The sequence below is a fragment of the Crassostrea angulata genome, chromosome 4, assembly GCF_025612915.1.
Source record: "Crassostrea angulata isolate pt1a10 chromosome 4, ASM2561291v2, whole genome shotgun sequence".
Taxonomy (NCBI): domain Eukaryota; kingdom Metazoa; phylum Mollusca; class Bivalvia; order Ostreida; family Ostreidae; genus Magallana; species Magallana angulata.
The window spans coordinates 16731937-16754482 of record NC_069114.1 but is presented as its reverse complement, the minus strand read 5'-3'; the positions used below and the strand labels follow the sequence as shown (position 1 = coordinate 16754482).

General features: G+C 32.3%; 2 protein-coding genes across 4 annotated transcripts in view; both read right to left on the bottom strand.

Annotated features, from left to right (window-relative positions):
* Positions 1-1851: 1851 nt before the first annotated feature.
* LOC128182366 (PRADC1-like protein) lies at positions 1852-4789 on the bottom strand. Of its 2 annotated transcripts, none has more exons than XM_052850966.1 (5): positions 4716-4789; positions 4172-4317; positions 3530-3639; positions 3012-3179; positions 1852-2680 (listed from the first exon to the last, which is right to left on the bottom strand). In XM_052850966.1, exons 1-5 carry the CDS (start codon positions 4735-4737, stop codon positions 2560-2562), a joined length of 567 nt encoding a protein of 188 aa, XP_052706926.1. In that variant the 5' UTR covers positions 4738-4789; the 3' UTR covers positions 1852-2559. The 2 variants fall into 2 exon arrangements, with proteins under 2 accessions (XP_052706926.1, XP_052706925.1); XM_052850965.1 differs by having other exon boundaries at positions 4680-4784.
* A 9064-nt stretch (positions 4790-13853) lies between these two features.
* Positions 13854-22546, bottom strand: part of LOC128181848 (retinal guanylyl cyclase 2-like) — a 43239-nt gene continuing 34546 nt past the window's right edge. Inside the window, exons 9-19 of one of the 2 annotated variants that reach the window (XM_052850389.1) lie at positions 22167-22323; positions 20328-20477; positions 20027-20198; positions 19138-19278; positions 18563-18755; positions 18086-18260; positions 17749-17847; positions 17548-17639; positions 17313-17395; positions 16617-16631; positions 13854-16344 (exon numbers count right to left, since the gene is read on the bottom strand). In XM_052850389.1, the coding sequence (XP_052706349.1) occupies positions 15816-16344; positions 16617-16631; positions 17313-17395; positions 17548-17639; positions 17749-17847; positions 18086-18260; positions 18563-18755; positions 19138-19278; positions 20027-20198; positions 20328-20477; positions 22167-22323 (1806 nt within the window). In that variant the 3' untranslated portion in view covers positions 13854-15815. The remainder of the gene's footprint in view (positions 16345-16616; positions 16632-17312; positions 17396-17547; positions 17640-17748; positions 17848-18085; positions 18261-18562; positions 18756-19137; positions 19279-20026; positions 20199-20327; positions 20478-22166; positions 22324-22546) is intronic. The other variant, XM_052850390.1, reaches the window with a different exon arrangement.

Below are 22546 nucleotides of genomic sequence, written 5' to 3'. Positions count from 1 at the left end.
GGGATCAGAGTGGGGCCACAACAGGATTGGTATGTGGGGAATTAATTATTATACATGAGAATTTATTTTTTTATATTTTTAATGAGAAGTTTGTGAAAATATTATGGAAGCAAGATTGTGATGTCAGATGTGCAAAGTTCTTTTCAAAATAGTGATGGACTTGCTTTGTCAAGTATGGGCCACAAAATTAATATAGAAATAATCTAATAAAGAGCATGCACATAGCTTGAGAAATTATTAAATATACATTTCAATAATTCATAATAAGCTACTTTAAAACAATGTGTGGCTTAACATATGATTACTTCTTAAAAAGTACCTTCAACTATGTTATATAATATTTCAAATCACAGAAACTCAACATAAAAGTAACAAATACGTATATGAAAGACTTCAAATTTATTGCATGAAAAGTAATATGCAAACATATCTGGGACAATCTGTCATCTCCAGAATCAGGTAATCATAAATACACATTCAAATCTTGAGGAAGGAAAAAAAACGCAACAATAAAAAGAACAATCTAATCAAATCACCTTACACCCTTTAAAGTAAATTAACCCTTCTGTGACGTCATACATTTTACATAAACCATGAATTCATTAAAATTCTTGCAAGTAGATTTGTAATTTCTAAGTTATTATAGGTGCACATCAAAAACTCAAATCATTGTTTACTTGGAGATATTTAATAAGCGTGTTTCATCCTTATATTCGACATAATTCAATAATTACAAAGGGAAATAACTCTTTTCTATTTTTCTCTAAGTGATATATCTAAATGCTATAGTTTTTCTAATGTAAAATTTTTTTTCTTTTTTTTAAAATTAATTTAAGTTTTCTGGCATAGTAAGCAATGAAATTTAAATAGAAAAAACAAGTATCCATCCACTTCTATTTAATTTTTAAACAAGGAAAAGTGTGATTTTCAGATGATAATTTCAGCCTTTGGTTTGTATTACCTTACTTCTTAAATAGTATGGATACATATATATTTTATTTATTTTTAGATGAAATTCAAGTCCAATAAGTTAAAAAAAGTTAAGTTTTTTAACTTTGAACCCATAATTTTATAGGTACGGAGTTACCTTAAATAATTCTATTTTTTCTAATATACAATTTGCTTAGGTTTGAATATCGACAAAACAGTTTTAAAATGTAGATATACATGTATCAGAAGTTGACTATATAAAAGAACAAAAAATAATCTGAAGTTTTTTAGAACCAGAAAATTTTTAGGTAGAAGCATCATTATTTGCTATTACAGTACATGTATTAAATGAATTGGCAGTTGATGGAATATTCACTCCCTTATCTCAATCTATCAATGGATGACTTGGAACTGTAGTGTGAAAATGGACCAAGTTTAATCCTAGACAGCAGATTTGCATATCACCTAGTACCAATACAATTAAAGTGGGCAACCAAAATAATGTTTTGAATTTTATATTATTTACACTAATGTTCAGATTGAGTAGCTACAAATAGAAGCTACAGTAACTGTTATTATTTTGAATACGGTAAACGCTAGTACAATAATTGATAATTGCATAGTTTGAATGTTATTATCGTCAAGGCCTTTTGTTAATATACTATATATTATAAAAATATTATGCCTTTTTTAACAGCCATATGAACCTTGTTGAAAAATAAAATCATTTTGCATAGATACCTGTAACTTTCAGCCTCAAATATGACCCAAATTAAGCAATGAATTTTATCAGAACAAAGTTTTTGTACTATGGGATACATAGCAAATAGGAACAATAATTCTGTCTCAGCCAGACCCTTAAAATAGGTTTCCTCAAAAATTTATGAAACACAGAAGTTTTTAAACCATTTTTTTTTGGGGGGGGGGGGGGGTTAAGGGGTCTACTTATGTAGAAAATTACAATTTTACAATAAAGAATCCTGACAGAAAATTGCATCTCAATCATATCACATTAAATTTAACAGCACTTTGATAAGCAGGATTTCAGAGATCATAAACATTCTGCAATTAGGAAAATAGGAGAAGAGACATGTTCATATACAACACCATTCACCACTAAAAAAATTGTAACAAGTGCACCAGTTTGTATTTCATCTCCATAACCACAAGTGTAAGCTGCCAAACCATGCAAAGTTGGGTTACAAAAATATCAATCTCATTCATTCAACAGAGTTTCAAATAACAATATATGATATTTGTTTCTTATTGCTTACCACTGACCAAGTCAGAAATACATGTATACTGGTAATATATTAATATGAATACTAGCAAATGATGTAAGACTATCCAGAGTATCACAGTTAGGTTGATAAAAGAAAGGCAATTCAGGAATAACTTTTTATCTAATTATATTGGAATCATCTAAATAGTAAAGCCCACATTGAGAGAGTGGATGGGCAGGGACTAAAGGCATATTTTATATTTCATTTACATTTGGTCCGGAGGTGGGATGACTGAGTTAATAATTAAACTGATTTGGTGCCTTGACCAGGATCATCACCAGAGAGTCCATAGAGGTTAATTGTTGATTGGGTTAATGGCAGAACTGGTTTGGTGCAGAGACCAGAATCACCAAAGTGTCCATGGAGGTTGGTTGTTGATCATCATGGGCATTCCTGTGATGTTGAAAGGAATGTTTACAATGGCGCTATCCATTCGATACTTTTCCAGGGTTGCTTTAATCATGTATCTACAAATAAACAAAATAGATTAATTGTTTTCTTTATAACAACAGCTGCATGGCTACTAACAACTCAACTCATAAAAACCAGGTATCTGCAGTAATGGCATGCCTTCAAATTTAACGCTGATCAGATAAATGATGAAAATGGTGCATGCCATAAATAAACAATAGTAAACTTTTTGGTGAAAAAAACCCTAATATTTTACCCCCCCCCCCCCAATATAACATGAACCCCAACCTCCCATCCCTCTATTCAACTATTATTGATGAAACCAGAGTATGGAATCTCAACAAAAGATGTAAAGTTACTACGCTGCCTCCAGGAGTCGTCTCTTACCCGTCCTTGCCCAGCAGGAAGAGGCTGGGGATCTGGACCTCCCTCTCTGTGCCGTCCTGTACCATCTGTATCTGAGCCTCGTCGTTCTGAGCATCGTTGTCCGTAATCAGGACCGCCACCGCCCCTGCATTCTCTGCATTGATTGTCTTGGTCACAAAGGAACAGTCACTACAAAAACACACAAGCTTCATTGACAAGTCATACATTGTTTTATCTATGCAGCTGCAACTATGACCGTTATGAATTTTTCTTTTTTTTTGATTTTTCAAAGTAACTGTTTGTTTTTACTTTTCCAAAAGTACAATTTTTTCCTTTTTGAAACTGGTTCTACAGGAGTTTGATCAAGGCTAATTGGAATGCACAGAAAAAAGATCATATAAATACAATGGTTCATATCTTTTGATGTCGGGGTCCTACACATTATGAAATGCACTAAAAACATTTATAAATTAAAGCAGCACTTATAAAAGATAAGTTACAACTACTGAATAAGCATTATACATGTAATTGATCTTTACCCTCTTTGTATCAAGACCACTGCTCCATCTACACGTCGCTTATTGAGCAATTCACTACATCCATTGTAGGGGTTAGCAACTACTAAAGGGATATGGTGATAAACCTTCTCCTGTAAAAGAAAGATATAACATATGAACCATTTCTGTGTTAAGTTAAATGCTTCATCGTGTGGTTATTGTACATGTAAGTTAAAAAACTTATCACAGCTATAAATACATATATTGTACAACAGTGGCTCATGATCAGTACATGTAGAGGGTTCAAGTGTGTGGTATGACAGTTCACAAGTGTTTTGTCTCTTGCTCTGTTTGTATGAAATACCGGTAGAAATCTAATGCAGTGATCATACTAAAGGTGAAAGCATTAACTATAGGTCAAAGTTGAAGCTCTTCATTTGCATCCTATAAACTAATGTCCTACATTAAAGGTATATAGGTAATCTAAGTCATTAGCTACAAACTTTAAATGAAATTTTTTTGAGCATCATCAACACGTTCATGGACTTGGAATTATACTGGCATGTGACCAGTTTGTATATCATTTTATGTTTTGATAAAATAATGTAATAATGCACTGGCGAAAAATTGGTACTTGGCGCAGGCCAGTATAGCTAGGCTCTAGTCGCTCTACTAATTACTTACAAAATCTACACCAAAGTTTCTTGCTGGCCTGATTTTATAAACGTAGCTTATTTCTTCAGGCTCTACTATCTGCATAAAAAGATTATCCGAGGTATACAGCAGGTTGATATCTGGAGTAGTGGCCAACTTCACATCTGAGCTCAGAGCTAATGAAAAAAAAATCATAATATTACTTCCACTTTGGCAAAAAGTTTTTAAAATATTAAAGGAAGTCAAATCAATTCAATACAATACGAGATCGGTAACATATAGATTATTTACAAAACGTTATATATCAATGAACACTTTTTATCTCATTTAACTCATTGTGTTTAAAACGATTTTGTTTACTGTCAATTAAGAATACAATGACAATATACTGAAAATGAAATACACAAGAAGTCAAGAACAAGCATAAACTAAGGATACTGGTAAATCTTTCTTTTTTAAAGTTTGATCCACATGTACACCGTTCTTTTGCTGTTGAATCAAAATATTCAAGAATATAACACTCTGATGTCAAAATTACCTGTCGAAAAAATAACAGCAAATGTTAAAAACAAACTTTTTAAACTTTTCCTCGTCATCTGTCGTTGTAAAACGTGTCCATTAGAGTTATCGCGCTTTACACCACTTTCTTTCGATTATTTAAAGTAATTCGAGTCAAATTGTTTCGCGCGCGCGTTTGCAATTCCAGAGGTGACATACAAGTACAGATCATAGCCGATTACTTTATCAAATTAAGACACCTTTCTTTGTTAACAATTTAGAAAATTGTAATTTAAAAAAAATTGAAGACAATATCTAAATTACCACCCTCAAGTCATTTACATTTCGTGCTTTAGGGTGCCTTTGGTATGACTCCGGTCTGCCTCATATATATTGAGTATATGTGATTGTCTATATTTTAAAAGCCTTTAAGACCCCCCTTCTTTAATTTAAACATCTCTTCTTCTTCTTCTTCTTTAAAATTCAGAAGTTTACGGGCTTTCGTAAAAATGAACAAGGAAAACTCAAAATATACAACTTTATACAATAAGACTTTTGTTTAGTCCAAACAATTTTTTTCAGTACAAGTACTGTATCTTAGAAGGTCCTCAGCCCGCAGATTCAATTTACAAGTACGTATACAATGTTTAATTTAACGATATATGGTTGACATGAAAAGGTTGATAAATATTCAATTTGTGGAAGATGGCTGTGAACACAGAACACAGTTCTAAGTTCAAGGGAAAAAAGGGGGAAATGCACTTTTAATATTTTCAAAATTACCATAGACACAAATAACATGTAATTTATGTCTCTGCAATTACCCACAACTTATGCTCTCTATGACATATATAAGGAATAAGGAATCATTCTTTGAGTATTATGAGGTGATAATTTTGGTCGGGGCGTGATTAAATCCAATAAATCCCGAAGTCCTTTATGATAGATTTGATCACGCCCCGACCGAAATTATCATCTCATAATATTCAAAGAATAATTCTTTATTACTTATATTTATATAATTTTAAACCACCTTACGATTAAATATTTAAATTTAAATAAGCAACCCCCGCTGGCGCCTCAATTTGGCTTTATGAGTTATACAGTACAAAATCGATACGTAGTGTTATCACAGGCAAAGACACAGGAAAATGTAAATATATACAAGTGTATATAAATAATTTAATAGGTGTATTATTTATGTACAATATATATATATATATATATATATATATATATATATATATATATATATATATATATATATATATATATATATATATATATATATATATATATATAGCATAGAGTGCAGAGCGGATAAGATGCCCCAGTGAATTACCCATGCGAACATCTATAATTAGGTATATAGTTACCGATATGTGTAGCATCTATACATGTATTTCTTTAAACATCGCAATCGTTAGAATAATTAGTACAACGTGCAATTGACTTGCAGCATTCAAATTTTTATTGCTAAGCGAACAATTCGGGCGACTTGAACATAGCAAGAATTGAAAAATATACATCTTTGCAAATTTTTTCGGAATCTGTATGATGACATAATTTTATTACTTGTATCTTTTATTATGATGCAATTAACATAATGTTTTCGAAGTCGTAACAGTCAATAACAAAAGTGTTCTAAATTAAAGTGCATGATTGTTGGGTAAAGGTATATGCGTTAAAATGAGTGATTATGGGGCAACGGTACTGCCGTGCGACCATGCAAGTACCATTTCTCACCAGTGCATTGTTACGTCATTTTCCTAATAAAATGATTTTATGTATTGATAAAATGACTTAATCAATGCACTGGCGAGAAGTCCACAATATGCTTTAAAGTGCGTGATTGCCGGGAAGACGGTGAAAGAATTTCGTATTTTTCTGAACAATTCAACGACTTGCGTTTTGATTTTCATCGATTTATTATATTCTTGGTATAAAATACAGTGTATTTGCACCCCTGATATGAACAGTGACACACGCCTTTATCACACCCTCTGTATGTCACCCGTTACCACACCCTTTATTTCACCTTTCTGGAACACTTTTGCACTTTTTTTCGGATTACCTCGGATCTTATTCTATTTTCTTTGCATATCACATTGCCAAAATCTGTATCACATCCCATATGAACTCTCGACCAATATCAGCCTTCGGGCCTTTGGCCCTCGAGCTAATACTGGCGTCTCGGATGTGATACAGATTTTACCATGTATTATATTCTCTATAGATGTATATCATACGCACATGTATCGTGGCAATTAGTGTATGGTTTATGAAGTAACTGATAAATAAAATCGACACTGACTCGACAGTACCATTTTATCCCAATCAGCACCACTGAAGGTACACAATTACGCACATATTAATTAAGTGTTATTTACAAACTTAATTAAATTTATTTCACTCGACTTAATAGTAAGAAGTTACCCTATGTATGAACAAATAGAAACCTACGCACGGCACTGACATTAACCATCAAGGTTATAGATATTCCAGTCCAAGATTTTATCGCTATACTCAGAAATCTCGTGTTATTTCCGGATTTCCTCAGAAACAAAATGTCCGTTATACACCGAGAACGACGTCCGTAGGTTTATTGGACTCATCAAATAAATGTGTTAGAAATTGTACAGATACATAGAGAACACGATATTCTTGATTCAGAAGCCTATTACTGGCCCTATTAAAGGTAATCAACAAATGGAAAATACTAAAAGCCTCCAAATAAAAGTGTGATTCCGGTTCAAATTGAGGCCAAAAGTTGCATGGGATTCTTCCAGACAGAAAATTTATGCGAGTTTAGATGTACCAAGGAAGAGAGAAAAGTTATTGGTAGAGGAAAGCGCTCCATTCATTTTTCACATTTCCCCATTTTCTGCAAGTGTGAACCCCGCCCTTATAACCTCAAAATGTGTCATATGGTGATAAACATTGGGGTTTAAGACTCTTTTGGGAGACATTAGGACAAGAAGCAATTTGTAAAGGATTGCATTGAATGATTTGCTTACGAAGGGCCTTTAACACGAGTTGAGAAATAAGGAAGTGAATCTTGACGGCGCATGATTTTATATGATTTTACCTAAATGTGTGTGTGTGTGTGAGAGAGAGAGAGAGAGAGAGAGAGAGAGAGAGAGAGAGAGAGAGAGAGAGAGAGAGAGAGAGAGAGAAACAGAACATGCAGGCGCACGTGCATTTTGTTGAAAAGTTTGTTGAAAAGTTCTGATCTTTCTTTTTTCTTCCTGTTTTGAGAACTATTAATCTTCAATGTCAGCAAAACACGATTTGTCAGAATGGAAAGCAATGATAGTGAATTGATATGCATTGTGCATTGCATTGAGAGAGAATAAAAGAATAACTTATAGTTACAGAGATCGGTGAAGTACAGACAGATAGAGTCTGGTTGCCTGAATGATAAACGAAGAAGCCATCAAATGTTTGAATGTTTGAATTTCTTTAAATATTTTTACATTTTTATCATAAGACAAAGAGATGTCACCCCAAAGTATCACATGTACATCAATTACACTCTAAAAGTTAAAAAATATAAGATTATATATAAACGATTGTTTTGATAATGAATATTTTTACACACGAAAAACAAGTGATGTGCATCTTTTAAAATTCCACATGTACAAATTAATTGGGTTGGCTTTTATATTACATTGATGAAGATAAGAATTAAGAATATTACTGCGCATTCATTTAATAATAATTTAATGAATAATGTTTAAAAATCATCGAGCAAACTAGAAATATTTAGGAGGCTTTGTAAAATCCCTCTGTAGTTTCAGACTTAGTTATATATGGTTCAACAGTTATAGCGTGTCAAAATTCTAGAGCATTCCTCTCATTTGAAAGCCAAGGTCATTGTAGCGTTTTGAAAATACGTACAACTTTTATCAAGTTTTTGTTTAAATATGTGATACACTTCACTCTTATAATGAATGAAATGAGACAATGGGGGATATTTTCTGTAAGCTCTAAGTCTTTCAGCTTTGATTGAGTACGATGCACGCATAATTAATTAATGTCGAAGGTCAAGGTTAATGATCACTATGTAAATTCCCTTACCATTTCATACATTAGGTAAATCATTGATCGGTAAGTTAAAAGCCGTGTTACGTCAATATTTGGGTATATTGTTTGTCACACAATTAATCGTTTGGAAATGAAAATAAAACGACTATTTCACTATGAAATAATTAGAATTCTAATATCATTGAAAGCATGAAATTACAATATCGTGTCCTGTTCGGATCACTTCCGGAGAGCCTTCTCTTGGAAAAATAATGTCTCGCGTGAACTCGCGAGATTCTGTTAATGGCCTAATCGATTTTTAGGTCTATAGCTAATGTAACTTATTAGACAATTGTGATAACAGGAGGATGAACTATAATTGAAATGGTATTTGAATAAAAATCATTTTTTATTCCTTTGATAAAGTAGCAATTGTGTAAGCTACTCTTTTTTACCCGTTTCAATGTCTTTAATGTATGCATATCAAATTACAGTCCAATTCGAATGAAAAAAATGTTGTAAAAAAACTGTCTCGTATCATCAGCATTATATTACAGTTGAATAGTCTTGATATATACACATTGTGTTATAACTATAACAACCATTATGATTAAATGAATAACAAGAAAAAAAAAGAATTCTATCAGAAAAGCCAAGTCGAATAATATCGGAGACTTATAATGTATTTGAAATTACTACATTTCATGAAACTGATATTTGTGACACTGTTACATTGTGTGTTCATATTCACGCGTTAGATGTGTCGTTTACTAATTAACAATTTTAAATTGTCAATGAGTTCATGGCTATAATTAGTCATAGACTCATTGAAAATTAAAGATTGTTATAAATAGTAAAACACAGATATTTAATTTTTTTGTGCAAATGGTTGACGTATATACAGTGTCAGCATTATTTTCCATGCGCTTTGAATAGCGATAGTGAGACGTTTACTAAATAGTAATTTTCTTTAACAAATTTAAACGGCCGATTCTTTCTTTTGGTTTGAAAATCTTTTTATTGGTATAAAATTCTAAACACTAGTAAGTTTTTTAAAAGGACTTTTCGGTATATTCATGGGCACAGGAATTAAATGTATATACAACTATAGAAAGTACGTGTAGTTTGTGAGATCTATTTCTAGACATAAACCATATATTACATATTTTTCTATTTCAAAAATATGATATCAAGAGTTAGCCAGCCAATTTTGATTTTTATGCACAGTCAAAAGTGAACTCTAAAGTAAAGATACAGTAAATGAAAAATGACCATAACAAACTGTCAGCCATCTCAAAAATCCATCAAACGAAATACAAATTCAAAAATGCCTACAAAAAATCACGATGTAAAATTTATTCTTTCAACGATGCTTCCTAACAATAGCTTTGATTAGTAGGGTGTAACGCGGTTTAAATGTTTGGTAAACGCAATGTTTTCAATGTCAATTTCTGTGTAATATGAAGGTAATAAGTAATAGATGTCGAACCGTGTCAATGTGGGTCCCATGTTGGACCAATTTTGGTTCCCTGAGTAAATCACCCCATCTATCCTTTCAAACACAGAACACATACAAGGAGAAACTTTATTTAATTGCTATCTAGTTTTTTTTTGTTTTTTTTTTTTGTTTTTTTTTTTTTTGTTTTTTTTTTTTGGGGGGGGGTGTTTTTTGTGTTTTGTTTATTTTATCGAATTGGCCCTCTCTGAGACATTGCTTGAAACTCATTCCATAAACGGACAAAATTTAAGTTCTGTTTACAGTGTGATCATATAATTGAAACACTTTACATTTATATTTGATAAGACAGTATTTCGTTATAGTTGTATATTCGTCATATTTGTAATTGCTGAAATCGAATTACACTGTAAATGGTATTTTATTAGTAAAAGATTCATTATCTTAATATTTTTTTTTTTATACTTTCCAAACTATAAGTAGTGACCCGGCCTGTGCACTCTGTATTGACAAGTTCGCTCTCTATCTAAAGATCTTGGACTGTAACATGATAGACTCTTTTTCACACCCCCCCCCCCTTTCTCTTACCAAAATGTTCCAAAATAGCATGACGTATAAAATATTTTTTTTTAATGCTGTTGCTGTCGGTAAACGATATCGATTTAACCGCAAAATTACAATCGGAGCAAATTCATGAAAAATTGATCATGATGCATTAATTCATAATGATTCATTTATCATCTCCCATACCTGTCTTAGTAAATAAACATGCAGATTTCGACAACACAAATATGCAGTCTGTCGCCAAAGGCAAACCGCGTCTCATTTGTGCGGCTACAGTCTGCTCATTTGCGCAAATTGTAAATGCATTATCCAATATCTAAATTCTAAATTAGATAAATTTCCATTAATTTTTTTCTCTACGCCCTCTCTTTGAACATTATGAGGTATTGTACAGGTTTTCTAAATCATGTTTTTATAATTATTGTTTTTCTGCGAATCAAGGTCGTTCTGAAAAATAATGGATACATAAGTGAAAATTATTCAGTTTCCAATGGATTTTTTCTAACAAATCAATCAATGATATTTTGATAAATGAATATTTAACAAGATTTGCCAAGCTAACAAGAAAAATACTGTACTGGATAATATGGAAATTCACCTTGTTGTTGCTGGATTTGCTAAAATGAGGCTGAATACATTGGGGACATTGGACTGTACTCAGTTTGATGCCAATATGATTTACATGTATATGAATAAACAATTTAAAGCAACACAAAAACTGTTTTGGCTCGAAACTTCTTTTGAACAATCATTTATGTATAATCTTTTATCACTGAACTTTTTGAATATAATTGATGTACATTTGTTACTTTGGGATGACAACACTTTATCTTATGATGAAAACATAAAAATATTTAAAGAAGTTCATACATTTATACAAAAGTGTGGTAGATTTATCTAAGTTTTTAAATTATTTGCATAACTTTCTTATCCATCCTAATTCTAATTCTAGATTTAAAACTAATGATTTATTTGTATTTCATTACATGTTCTATAACTGTTATCAATGTTAACTGGCATTGTATGGCACTGTAATATATTATGTACAAGGAGAGGACATTCTAAGTTTTTGGAACTTGTGTCCAATCCTTTTGGCATTAGTCAATAAAATATGTTCAACACAACACAACGCATTAGGAACAGTTAATAGAAAATGAGGCCAAGTTACGGTCAAGATCGACTTCGCAAATTTAGTAAAATTATCAAATCTTTTAAATATGTTTTGTCGAAATATATATATATATATTAAAAAATAGCGTGCTCTCTTTTCCAACATGTTAGAGAAAGTTGGTTGAACATTTTCACATTTTTACATGTATAAGAGTAACATATGCGAATTGATAGGAAATTAAGTGATGATAAAACGTTTACTCAAATTAAAAAAAAAATATGTCAATTAAAATTTAGGTGTCCGGTAAATAATATAATGTACGCATGTGGGGAACTGGAAACATGCTTTTTTGTTTTTGGTCATTTTTGCATTTAAATTTACACGAGTGTATTGAATAAATTATAACTGACGCCATATAATGAAAGCAATTCTTGTGATTTAAGACGGTTAATGAAAAGGCAAAGTAGCACTCAATGGATGGATGGAATGTACGTATAATACACATTCGTTCCGAATTCCTAAACGAGAAATGTCCTGATTACGAAAATCTCATTAACAAAAACGATTTTTTGATTTACTTCCATGACCCGGTCAGTAATACAGAGACTGTATGGTACATGATATATGACCGAACCATTGGCTCTCGACCTGGTTCTAAAATCGTAACAAATTCTTGACTCTCAATGAGACGCCAACTGGCAAGAATCGATACCACCTACCTTCATTGGCATACATGTAAACACGAAAACAAGTAAAAGATTACTAGATATAATGCCTGTATTAACTATGTTGTTGAGATGATATATCTTTGATTACGCAACATTCTAACATATAATTACTGAAAAAAAGTTATGAACACTGCTTATCTATAAGGCCTATTTACCGGCTAGATTATTAATCTTTGATTTACACCACTGCTACGAAATAAAAAAAAAGCATCAATGGTCTTGGAATTTAATAAAACGGTACAATAATACAAATTGTGGAATTCCAAGATTGTTTTCGCTCCTCTTTGGAGGAAACATCGTAGATAGTAGAAACAAATAATAAATTGTCAAGAAAACAAAACAAGACTCTACAGAAAACAATTGGAATCTCGTTTGTAACGCTACAAAGAACCCTAATGGCCAAAATGTGAACTTGCGGAGAACGACAACGCAAGATGTGAATTCTCTATGTCCACAAGATTTGATTTTCATTAGAAAGTCGGATTTTGTGAGCTCATCTAGAAATGATTTATTGTATTTTGCGGGGAATGACGGTCTATTTGCTATAATTGGTGATCAATGATATTGGACGGAGAACCAACCCATTCAGAAATTACTCCCATTTATCAACCAAACAGTAGTGTAAACAAAATGGAAATTCGTTTATCATCCCTCCATTTATCTAGAAAAATGTAAGCTATTATGGTCAATTCTTGTTGTTCTGAAATGTCTTGCTTTCTTTGTCCATGGTAGTTTCCTACAAAGTTTTAAGAGAAGTCATGCTGACCAAATGGGCTTTCAGGAAATCTTGGTGCACGGGAACAAGGTATTGGTTTTATCAGCAAAGTGATGGACTATGCTTGTGTATACTATAATCACCCGTTTACAAACAAGGAAAAACGATTTGCATAAATAGAGACCTGTTTGTTTGTTTGCTTCCACTAGCTTTGTCAATGCTGCTGTCTTTTACAAAAATTTAGATTACTGAGAAACAAATTGACAAAGTTTGGTTCTCAGTCGTCAAAATTTTGAAAAAGGCACTGCCCAATATATCAGTTTGAGATGACTTTTTTTCAACGTTTTTTTTTTAAAAGTTTTTGTCGTGTTGATTGTTTTCCATGTTTAAGAAAAATTGTTAAAAATTACTAGTTGACGACGCTCATTATACCACAGAAGCTGTCCATATTTAAAGTGTAAATCAAATAAAATAAGATCAATAATTTATTATCTTATCATTTAGCTATATATAATAATTGTTCGTGAGGGAATAACTTGTCTGTATTGATTATTTCATTTGGATAAATGTTGCCAAAGAATGTGTTCGTTTTTTGACCAATAAAGTAACTGATATGGGGTTTGAGTGTTTATTAGAATAACATTGGAGATTTATAACAATCATGAAGTAATAAAACATCACTACAACATTTACATCAAGAGAAATCTGAAAGACATGGCTACGTTCATATCACACGATAGGCTTACAAAGTAATGATAAAAAATATACCCCTATCGTCTACATGCGTATTACAGCGTAAACAACTACGGTTCCATTAAAATATCAAATTGTGAAAATATATATGTTATAACTCATTATAAACGATGGTAAGTTTTGATTTAAAAAAAATCCGGAATAAGGAAGGAGTCTTCTCGTTTTCAGACATACTTCTTATATTGAGAAAGTCATGAAATTTTAACACAGTCAAATAGACCATATTACCAAGTGAAAGTATCAGTTTAATCAAATTTGACCTTCTTGTCTTCGCACGAAGGTCAGGTCAAGGTCACTATATTTTTCCTCCAATTAAAGGATGATAAAAGTAGATGTAGTTATCTGTTGTTATGTAGACATCTGTTTAAGATATGGAGTATCTATTCTTCAATGAAATGATAAATGTTCGCAATGTATATATCAGTTTTTACAACTAAATTTATCTTTTATAGAATGAGCGTTTAATAACGTTAATAAAAATGTAATTTGAATGGAAAATCATATTTTAAAATACGTTCTTAAACCCAAATATCTTCTGATTAGTTCGATTTAGTTGAAAACTAAGCATTAATGCTAGATAAGCTCATAAGTGTACATGAATACCGTAACTCTGAATTACAAAAACGTGATATTTTCATACGCCAGTGTTCCGCCAAAAAATAGTCCTTGTTAGAATCTAAACTCTTATGCCAAGTTGTATGATAGTAAGAAAGGGAGAATTATATGATCTTTTAATTTCCTTTCATCTTGATTTAATGAACATCTAATCAATTGTTCTTTTGATGTTTTGACAAGTCAAAAACCAGAGAAGACTCCTTCTTTAATACGAATTTTCTTCATCTTTTACCAAAAAAGAAATCATATAGAACGCTAAAAATTACAAAGACATGTGTAAAGTTTCAGGTCTTTAATTTAAACATGGAAACGTCTGGCTTGATTTATTTCTGAATGATGGTTCAAAATATCGTTTTTGGCACTATAAATTTATATTGCTACTACATGTAGTTTAGAAATAAAGATAAATTAATATTTTATTGTACGAATAATTTGATGGATTTTAAGGTGGCTCAACGAATACGTCAATATACATGTATAGTGTATATAATTATGGATGTACAAAGCATTTGCTTTTAAACTATATTTCACCTGTAAAAATCAATGTTAGCTCTTCACTATTTTACGATTTTTTCCTATATTTTGGGAGAAAAGATAGGTCTTAACATTAGTTGATTGGTAATGAAAATATCCGATTGATATTTTACTTTTGTGAAGAAAAAAATCATTGCCTACTTTTTATATCCAGAGATTTCAAACTAACTTTATACATGAACGTATCACTCATGATAAACATATATCAATCAATGAAAATTTCATGATTAAATGAAATAATAAAGCCTGAAATTTAACGATAATAGCATAAAAAATTGCCGAAAAAAATTGAGCCACTTCAAATTTGCATTTCGAAATCCTTACCCATGACCTTAAGTACAGTGTTACTTTTGCGTTCATTCATTTTTCTGTAAAATAAGTCTGCACACATTTGTTTCATCGAAAAAAAACCCCACCTGATACTAGATTTCCAATCTATAACACAAAACGGTTAATAACACACATATTAAGCTTAAAAAGAAACACGTTATGCCTTTACAAGAATATTTCCATCACTTTTATTTGAACTAAAGGGAAGACGGATTACATTGTCAAAAGTAAATGTATACATGTACTTGTATTAATAATTAATATGTCCTTCCTACACAAGAGTAAGGAACAATAAATAAGGTTAAATATGGCGTCATGTATAACTTGGAATAAACTGGTTCACCCTACACCTCGGCAACTGGTGACAGTTTTCCCGGCGATCCTTTAATGGACCCGTTCTCGTCATGCTTGGACAAGACGGTCATATGGAGCTCCGAGGTCGAGATTACGCTGGTTTCCGTGGAAACACTATCCATGGACGCGTTGGAATATTTACTCATTCGATAATTATTACCTTTTTTATTATCGAGGGAAAAATCTTTCCGCAGTAAAGAAACTGTATCACAGTGATTGGCTGCACTGTCAACTTGCGTAATATCCGGGGAATGAGACAATTCCGAATTTTCTTCATGCTTAATTTTGGAAACATCGTTGATGTTTGAAAAGTTATCGTTGGTGTGGGTTTTTCCTTTGTGGACGCCTCCTTTGGTTTTGCCCGCTCTGTCCTTCGAAGCTGTACCACGTGGTCCCCTCGAGGCGGCCTTTTGATCTTTAGAAGGAGAAGTAGCTCTTGAATCCACATTTTCACTGGAATCCGACTTTTCTTTCAAGTCTGTTGTTGACGATGCGTTTTGACTTAGAATTGACTCAAGACTGAAATTTAAAAAATTGTCAAACATTTTAAACGGATTCATTTTGTCCCCTTCATTTTACATTATTTATAACTGCAACATACATAATTAAGGACGAAACATACGTTAATAATACAAGAATAAAAGAAAAAGGAAATAAAAGTCATGTTCAATAAATGTAAATTACAACATCGATGTTGATTTCCAGACAGCTCGTCAACTGTGTTGTAATAACAGTTGACTGTTATAATAGCAACTCATTCTGAAATACACATGTAAAAACGCGTGTCTTACCCATGGTTGCATCCACTGATAGCGTGTGGGAAAATTGAATAAAAACAACTTACTAAACATTCAAGAACAATCAGTTTTGCTCAAATGAGATGTTTTATATCAACCGCGATGATGAAATGTATTATATCAAACATGATGAAATGTATTATATGAACAATAATGAAATGTATTACTTAAGTATATCAGCTATGATAATGAAATGTATCACATCAACCAGGATGATAAAATGTCAATATATCAGCCATGATGACGTGTGTTTATATCAACCATGACGAAATGGAAATATATATTTAAATTGAATATTAAAAAAATGCATGTTGTAAATAAACCATGATAAGTTGGTGACATGTAATATAAAAACCATGATGAAATGTAATATATCAACAATGGTGAAATGTGATATATCAACAATGGTGAAATGTAATATATCAACAATGGTGAAATGTGTTTATATCTACCATGATGAATTCTAACATAATAAGAATGGTGACATGTTATATACATTTATAAACCATTATGAAATGTAACATATCAACCCTGATTAAATGTACTCTATCAATCTTAAAGCAAACTATTATAGATATGGTTTTTGGCAAAGCAATACTACTTGAATGACAAAAGTCAATCAAATTAAGCAATTACTTATTGATGTTGTCTTTCAATTTATTTAATTAAATGTACTATATTTGGACTCACTCGTGTAAAGGCGGGGGTTCGGGAAGGGGTTTTGTAAATCCATCCTTCCCTGTTAACCAATACGTTTTGGCCAAACCTTTACCCTGCAAACAAAAAATGAACACAATCAGAACTACTAACTTATCACTTTATCTTATAAAAATCTACTTAATCTAGATCTAGAAATATTTTTCAATAAGTCATTGAATGAATTTGCAGGCCTTTGTGATAATGAAATGTACGTATTCGTTTTAACCTTTAATTCCACCTCGCCTCTATATTCAATACGATATCCACCAAGACTATCCAAGACATCTTTAGTCATCTCACTGATATGTATTCTGAATGCTACAGATATATAACAATTGCTTGTTCAAACATTTTAATGATTGGAAAAACAAATCAGATTCTATGACAAGCTTTGTAAATTTTTAATCAAGATTCAATGTCAGCGCACCTGCTCCTGACGATTCCATTCTGGAAGCTGTGTTAACGGTGTCTCCAAAAAGACAATACCTAGGCATGGTCAGGCCGACTACCCCAGCTACACAGGAACCTTAGGATCAAAGATTGCAATAACTTAAACAACTCAGAAACCATTTCAAACCACATGCGCGTATTCAGCAGAGGGGTGCTCGCAAAACTTTGTGTTACAGATAAAGGAATTTTAGCGAGCGCTCTTAAGCAACCGCTCTGTTGAGTATGTCTTAGAATTTGTTCGCTAACAAACAATAAAAATCAAGTAATAACAATTTGTCTACAATATTTTTTAATCATAAACAAAAATCCAATACCTGAGTGTAAACCAATGCGCAGACGTAAAGGAACTTCCGGCATGTGACGTATGGTAAAAGACCCGCACTGACTGAGCAGATCGAGAGCCATTGTACCAATTTCACCGGCGTGGCGATTTCCATTCGCCATCGGAAGACCGCTGACTACCATGTAGGCATCTCCAATGGTTTCTACCTAAAAAACAGAAAATTAACTTTGATTGTAAAGTAAATGAGAAATATTTGATTATCAATCGGTCAATCAATCAGTCAAATTTTCTGGTAGTTTGTCACATCATCAAGTTTTAATTGTTCTAGGAATCACCGAAATTATACATATCTATGCGCGAGTAGTTATTTTCTGATTATTATCATACGCTTACAAAAGAACGATAATAGAATTCTTATATATTAAAAAAAACCTTCTTTAAAAAAAACAAAAAAACCAAAAACAAAAACAACAAAATAATGAAAGGTTGTTAAAAAAGCTGTATTTACCTTGTAGACATCATAATTATCAATGGTAGCATCAAACATTGTGTAGAGATCATTAAGGAGGTCCACCACTTGCATCGGAGTACTACGAGCTGAGATTGTTGTAAAACCAACAATGTCGCTGAAATAAATGGTCACTTCTTCGAACTCTTCGGCCTCAATCGGTCGGCCAAGTTTCAATTTCTCTGCCACAGATCTAGGGAAAATTTATACACGTTTATCAACTCTGTAATTGTTAAATATGAAGTAACTGAATACCCTTTCTCTCTGTTTTATTCTAATTTGTGTATGCAAAAGAGATTTCTGTTCACTATCACTTATATTTTTATTCGGCGGAAATATAACACGTAATCTATGATGAAAATGAGTGTATAGTAGCCTGGAGGTCCTTAATGTTCGTGGATTTCGTAAATTTAAGAGTTTCGAAGATTATGTGAATTTTTAAAAAAAGACTTTTCAATAAAAACTGATAATTACATAAAACTTAAATAAAACATTAAATTTCGAATATCGACTCAAAAAATCGTCACCCCTCCCCCCGGAACTTAAATTATTCGACAGAATGATTAAAGTCTCACGGAGGAAGCATGCGGAAGAGGAGGAGGTCCGTCTTCTTCTTCTCCTCCTCCAGCTGTACGGTCCTCTCCTTCACCAGGTCCTCAAGGTCATTGGAGTACTTCTCCAACATCCGAAACATGGAGTCGACGATGTTCGTCTTCCTTTTTACGAAATACGGAATACACTTGGTTTCAATGTAAAATTGAACTTCAACTTTATTTATATTTCTTTTGCGAAATACGAAATAATAGAAATTGATGTTATGAAAGAATTTACATAAACTTTATTCATCTTGCTTTACGAAATACGTAAAAAACTTTATATTTTTTGAGTGGAATTAATTTGACCTTTCAGTCAAAATGGACCGTCGCCAATGTGTGTAAAGGCAGAAAATACAATACGATTGTGTCAGATTTGTAAATTTTGAATTTAAAACTTAAAATCCGTCTGATCGATGATATTTTTTCATAGTATATTTTTTTGTCGTTTTTTTTTTTTTAAATGTTTATTTCCATGTTTGTTATTTATCATAGAAAATGTCATTTTTAAAGCGCTAAGCATAGCTCAGCGCTTTATTGTCGTTAGACTTCAACTTCCGATGCATAGAATAACCGCCCCCTATGAGCAGAGGTATACATCATTTAAACTGGTTAGAGAACCAGTTTCAGGGGTTTATGCACATACCTGCACGGGTTATTGTGAATCTAATTTACGGGCTATTGTGAATTTAATGTACGGGGCTTACATACATCATTGCAGGGACTGTCATGCAGTGATGAGGATGCGTACACAGAAGCTTAAATGTTATATACATAATGATATATCTGTTATATAAATACAGAAGCTGGGTTAGCGCTTTTCAGCACTATCAGTACTTTGATTTAAAGGCATGGTTTCAACTTGACCTACTTTCCTCCGGCAATGGACTTGAACTGCTGATAGATGTCCTCTATGGTAGGCCTGAGATCGGGACTTTCGGACCAGCATTGCTTCATCAACACAATGTACTGAGGCTGGGCTGCTTGAGGTGACACTTTTGGACGGATTAGTGGGGGAGGGTTACGTAATCTTTGTATTAACTCTGCAATATCAAACGACAGACATTGCATTTCAATCTATTAACATTGACGATGCAACATTGCAAAAACTTGATTCTTTATTAGATAGTTAATAGTAAAATTTGCATATTCTTTGGTGGTTTTCTAAAAACCTTTTGACTTGTATTCCAACATCCCATAAGGCGGTACTCGAAGAATCACTTCCTGCATAATGATAGCGAGGCTGTATATATCGCCCTTTTCGGAACCTTTCGTTCCTGGAAACGGATCACGTAAATGTTCCGGTGCTATCCATAGCAGTTCTATAATTATGGTATATAAAAAAAATTAATTTAGCAATTTGAACAAGAACAATGTATAAAATGAGATACTGGGTATCACTGTCATTATTGTCTGACGTCACAGCAACAAACACGTTTGGAAATTGAAGCTAGCACCGTCATTTCATTTATACTTTGGAATGGGGGCATACTCAACATAGCAGTGACCTCATCTCATCTCATTCGCTGCAGATTCCCCAAATGGGGTTAAAATAATTCATCCAAACTTGTTTGAAAATGCGTATGTACTATAAGGAAGACGTGAGAAGTTCTCTTTTTGCTTACAACAGAAAATATCTATATCTCACCTGACAGGTGAGATACATCAATACCATAAATGATCAACAGGCAATAGTCTATCATGTGCCATGTATGAATTTTTCGGAATCTGCACCTTAGACGGGTGCAAAATTACCACCTTGGCACTGGCATAATTATCTGGCACAGTATTCAAAGTTTATGGGAAAAAATATGGAAATCTTAAGGAGATATAGACCTTCTCCATTCATGTCACATTGTCTTTAGAAATTAATGATATTTTATTGATCATAACTTTATCCATTCTATCTTTCACACACTTAAAGTCTAACAGCCCATATACTGCAATTGGATAAAGCGTCATTTCTTGATCTGGAACTATTGAATTATAAACAACCTGAGATTTATACTTTTTTTCGAATAGAAAAATTTTAAGGAGGCTGGATGGTAAACAAGTAACATTACATCAGATATGTTTCAAAGAAGATGGGGGAATAAGATGGCACAACTGCCCATTTGGTTTAGTCGTAAAATACAATTTCAAATTCAACATTTTTTCAATTAAATATTTTGAAATGTTATAATACAAGTTTACAAAAGGGTAATTTTTACTATGTTTACTTTGAAATATTTACAAAAAAAAACGCTTAAGAAAAATAAAATAAATCCTTGTTTTGGTAGTACCGAACCCACAACCTAAAAACCCAAGTTCTATAAATTGTCCTAATGTCTGGTGCTCTAACCACTGAGCCATTTCATTCACAACAAAGTGCGTTGTTTAAATGCTATATGAGACATTGGCCACGAATTTACGGACTTGTATTATTTTACTAAAACGTTCAATTGTTGGGCTACAAAATGACATTTAAAAAGTATAGTGGGTCATCTCTCCACATTTTTGTTGATGAAAATCGGTTTAAATTCCATTGAACCGCATTTAGACCATGACAAAAATATGGAGCTCAGACCCACTCTATGAAAGAAAAGGCATTGAAGTTATAAAAATGACACTATTTGGAGGTTTTGACACGCATACGCCAGTTTAAATTAACCTATTACGTGTATTTAACATATTTAAGGGTTACAAACCGATGTTGCATTGACTATACACTGTTTTTAATTATTATTGAAAAAATAATCAGATTTAGTGATATTTTAATTTTGCGGTATCTAATCATTCCTCATATGGGCATTTTACACGCCTTGTTCACCCATGTTCTTTTTTTTAATTTGATATTTTTTGCTTTATGCTATCAGAAATCAAAGAATAAAATCCAAATATTTTAATATTTTCTTTAATCCGTATATGTAGCTCTTCATCGAAAGGAAATAAAAAATAGTCTTAGATGGCAACGGCCATCTAACCCTCTAAAAAAGATTGTTATAATAATTTGATTTTTAAAATAGTCTTACGATCTGGATCGTAGTTGGCAGTCATCTTAGCACATTCTTTGAATCCGGGCATCCCAAAATCCGACAGTTTCAAGACCCATCGACTGTCTATGACGCAGTTCCGTGACTTCAAGTTTCCATGGGAACGGATTGGAGACCCTTGGATAAATCTTAGACCCTTGAAATTAAAAGAAAGTCCAGCTGTTGAACATCTTACATATAATTTCAACAATAAAAATAGGTTTTTAATATTTACAGAGATAAACTACATTTGAGAAATTCATAAACTGTTTCAGAATTATATATGAATTAAACAACTTTAAAATCTTCAGTCACATAACCTATCGTATACGTTTGATAAAAAAATTCGTTCCTTATTTATTGCAACGACTTTTTAAATT

Coding starts and splice junctions, on each gene's coding strand:
- LOC128182366 (XM_052850965.1), bottom strand. CDS start 4,737: ATGACGAGGAAAAGTTTAAAAAGTTTGTTTTTAACATTTGCTGTTATT. Junction 4,318..4,679: donor TGCTGTTATTTTTTCGACAG/GTAATTTTGACA, acceptor TTTTTTCATTAG/CTCTGAGCTCAGATGTGAAG. Junction 3,180..3,529: donor GTGGTCTTGATACAAAGAGG/GTAAAGATCAAT, acceptor GTGTTTTTGTAG/TGACTGTTCCTTTGTGACCA.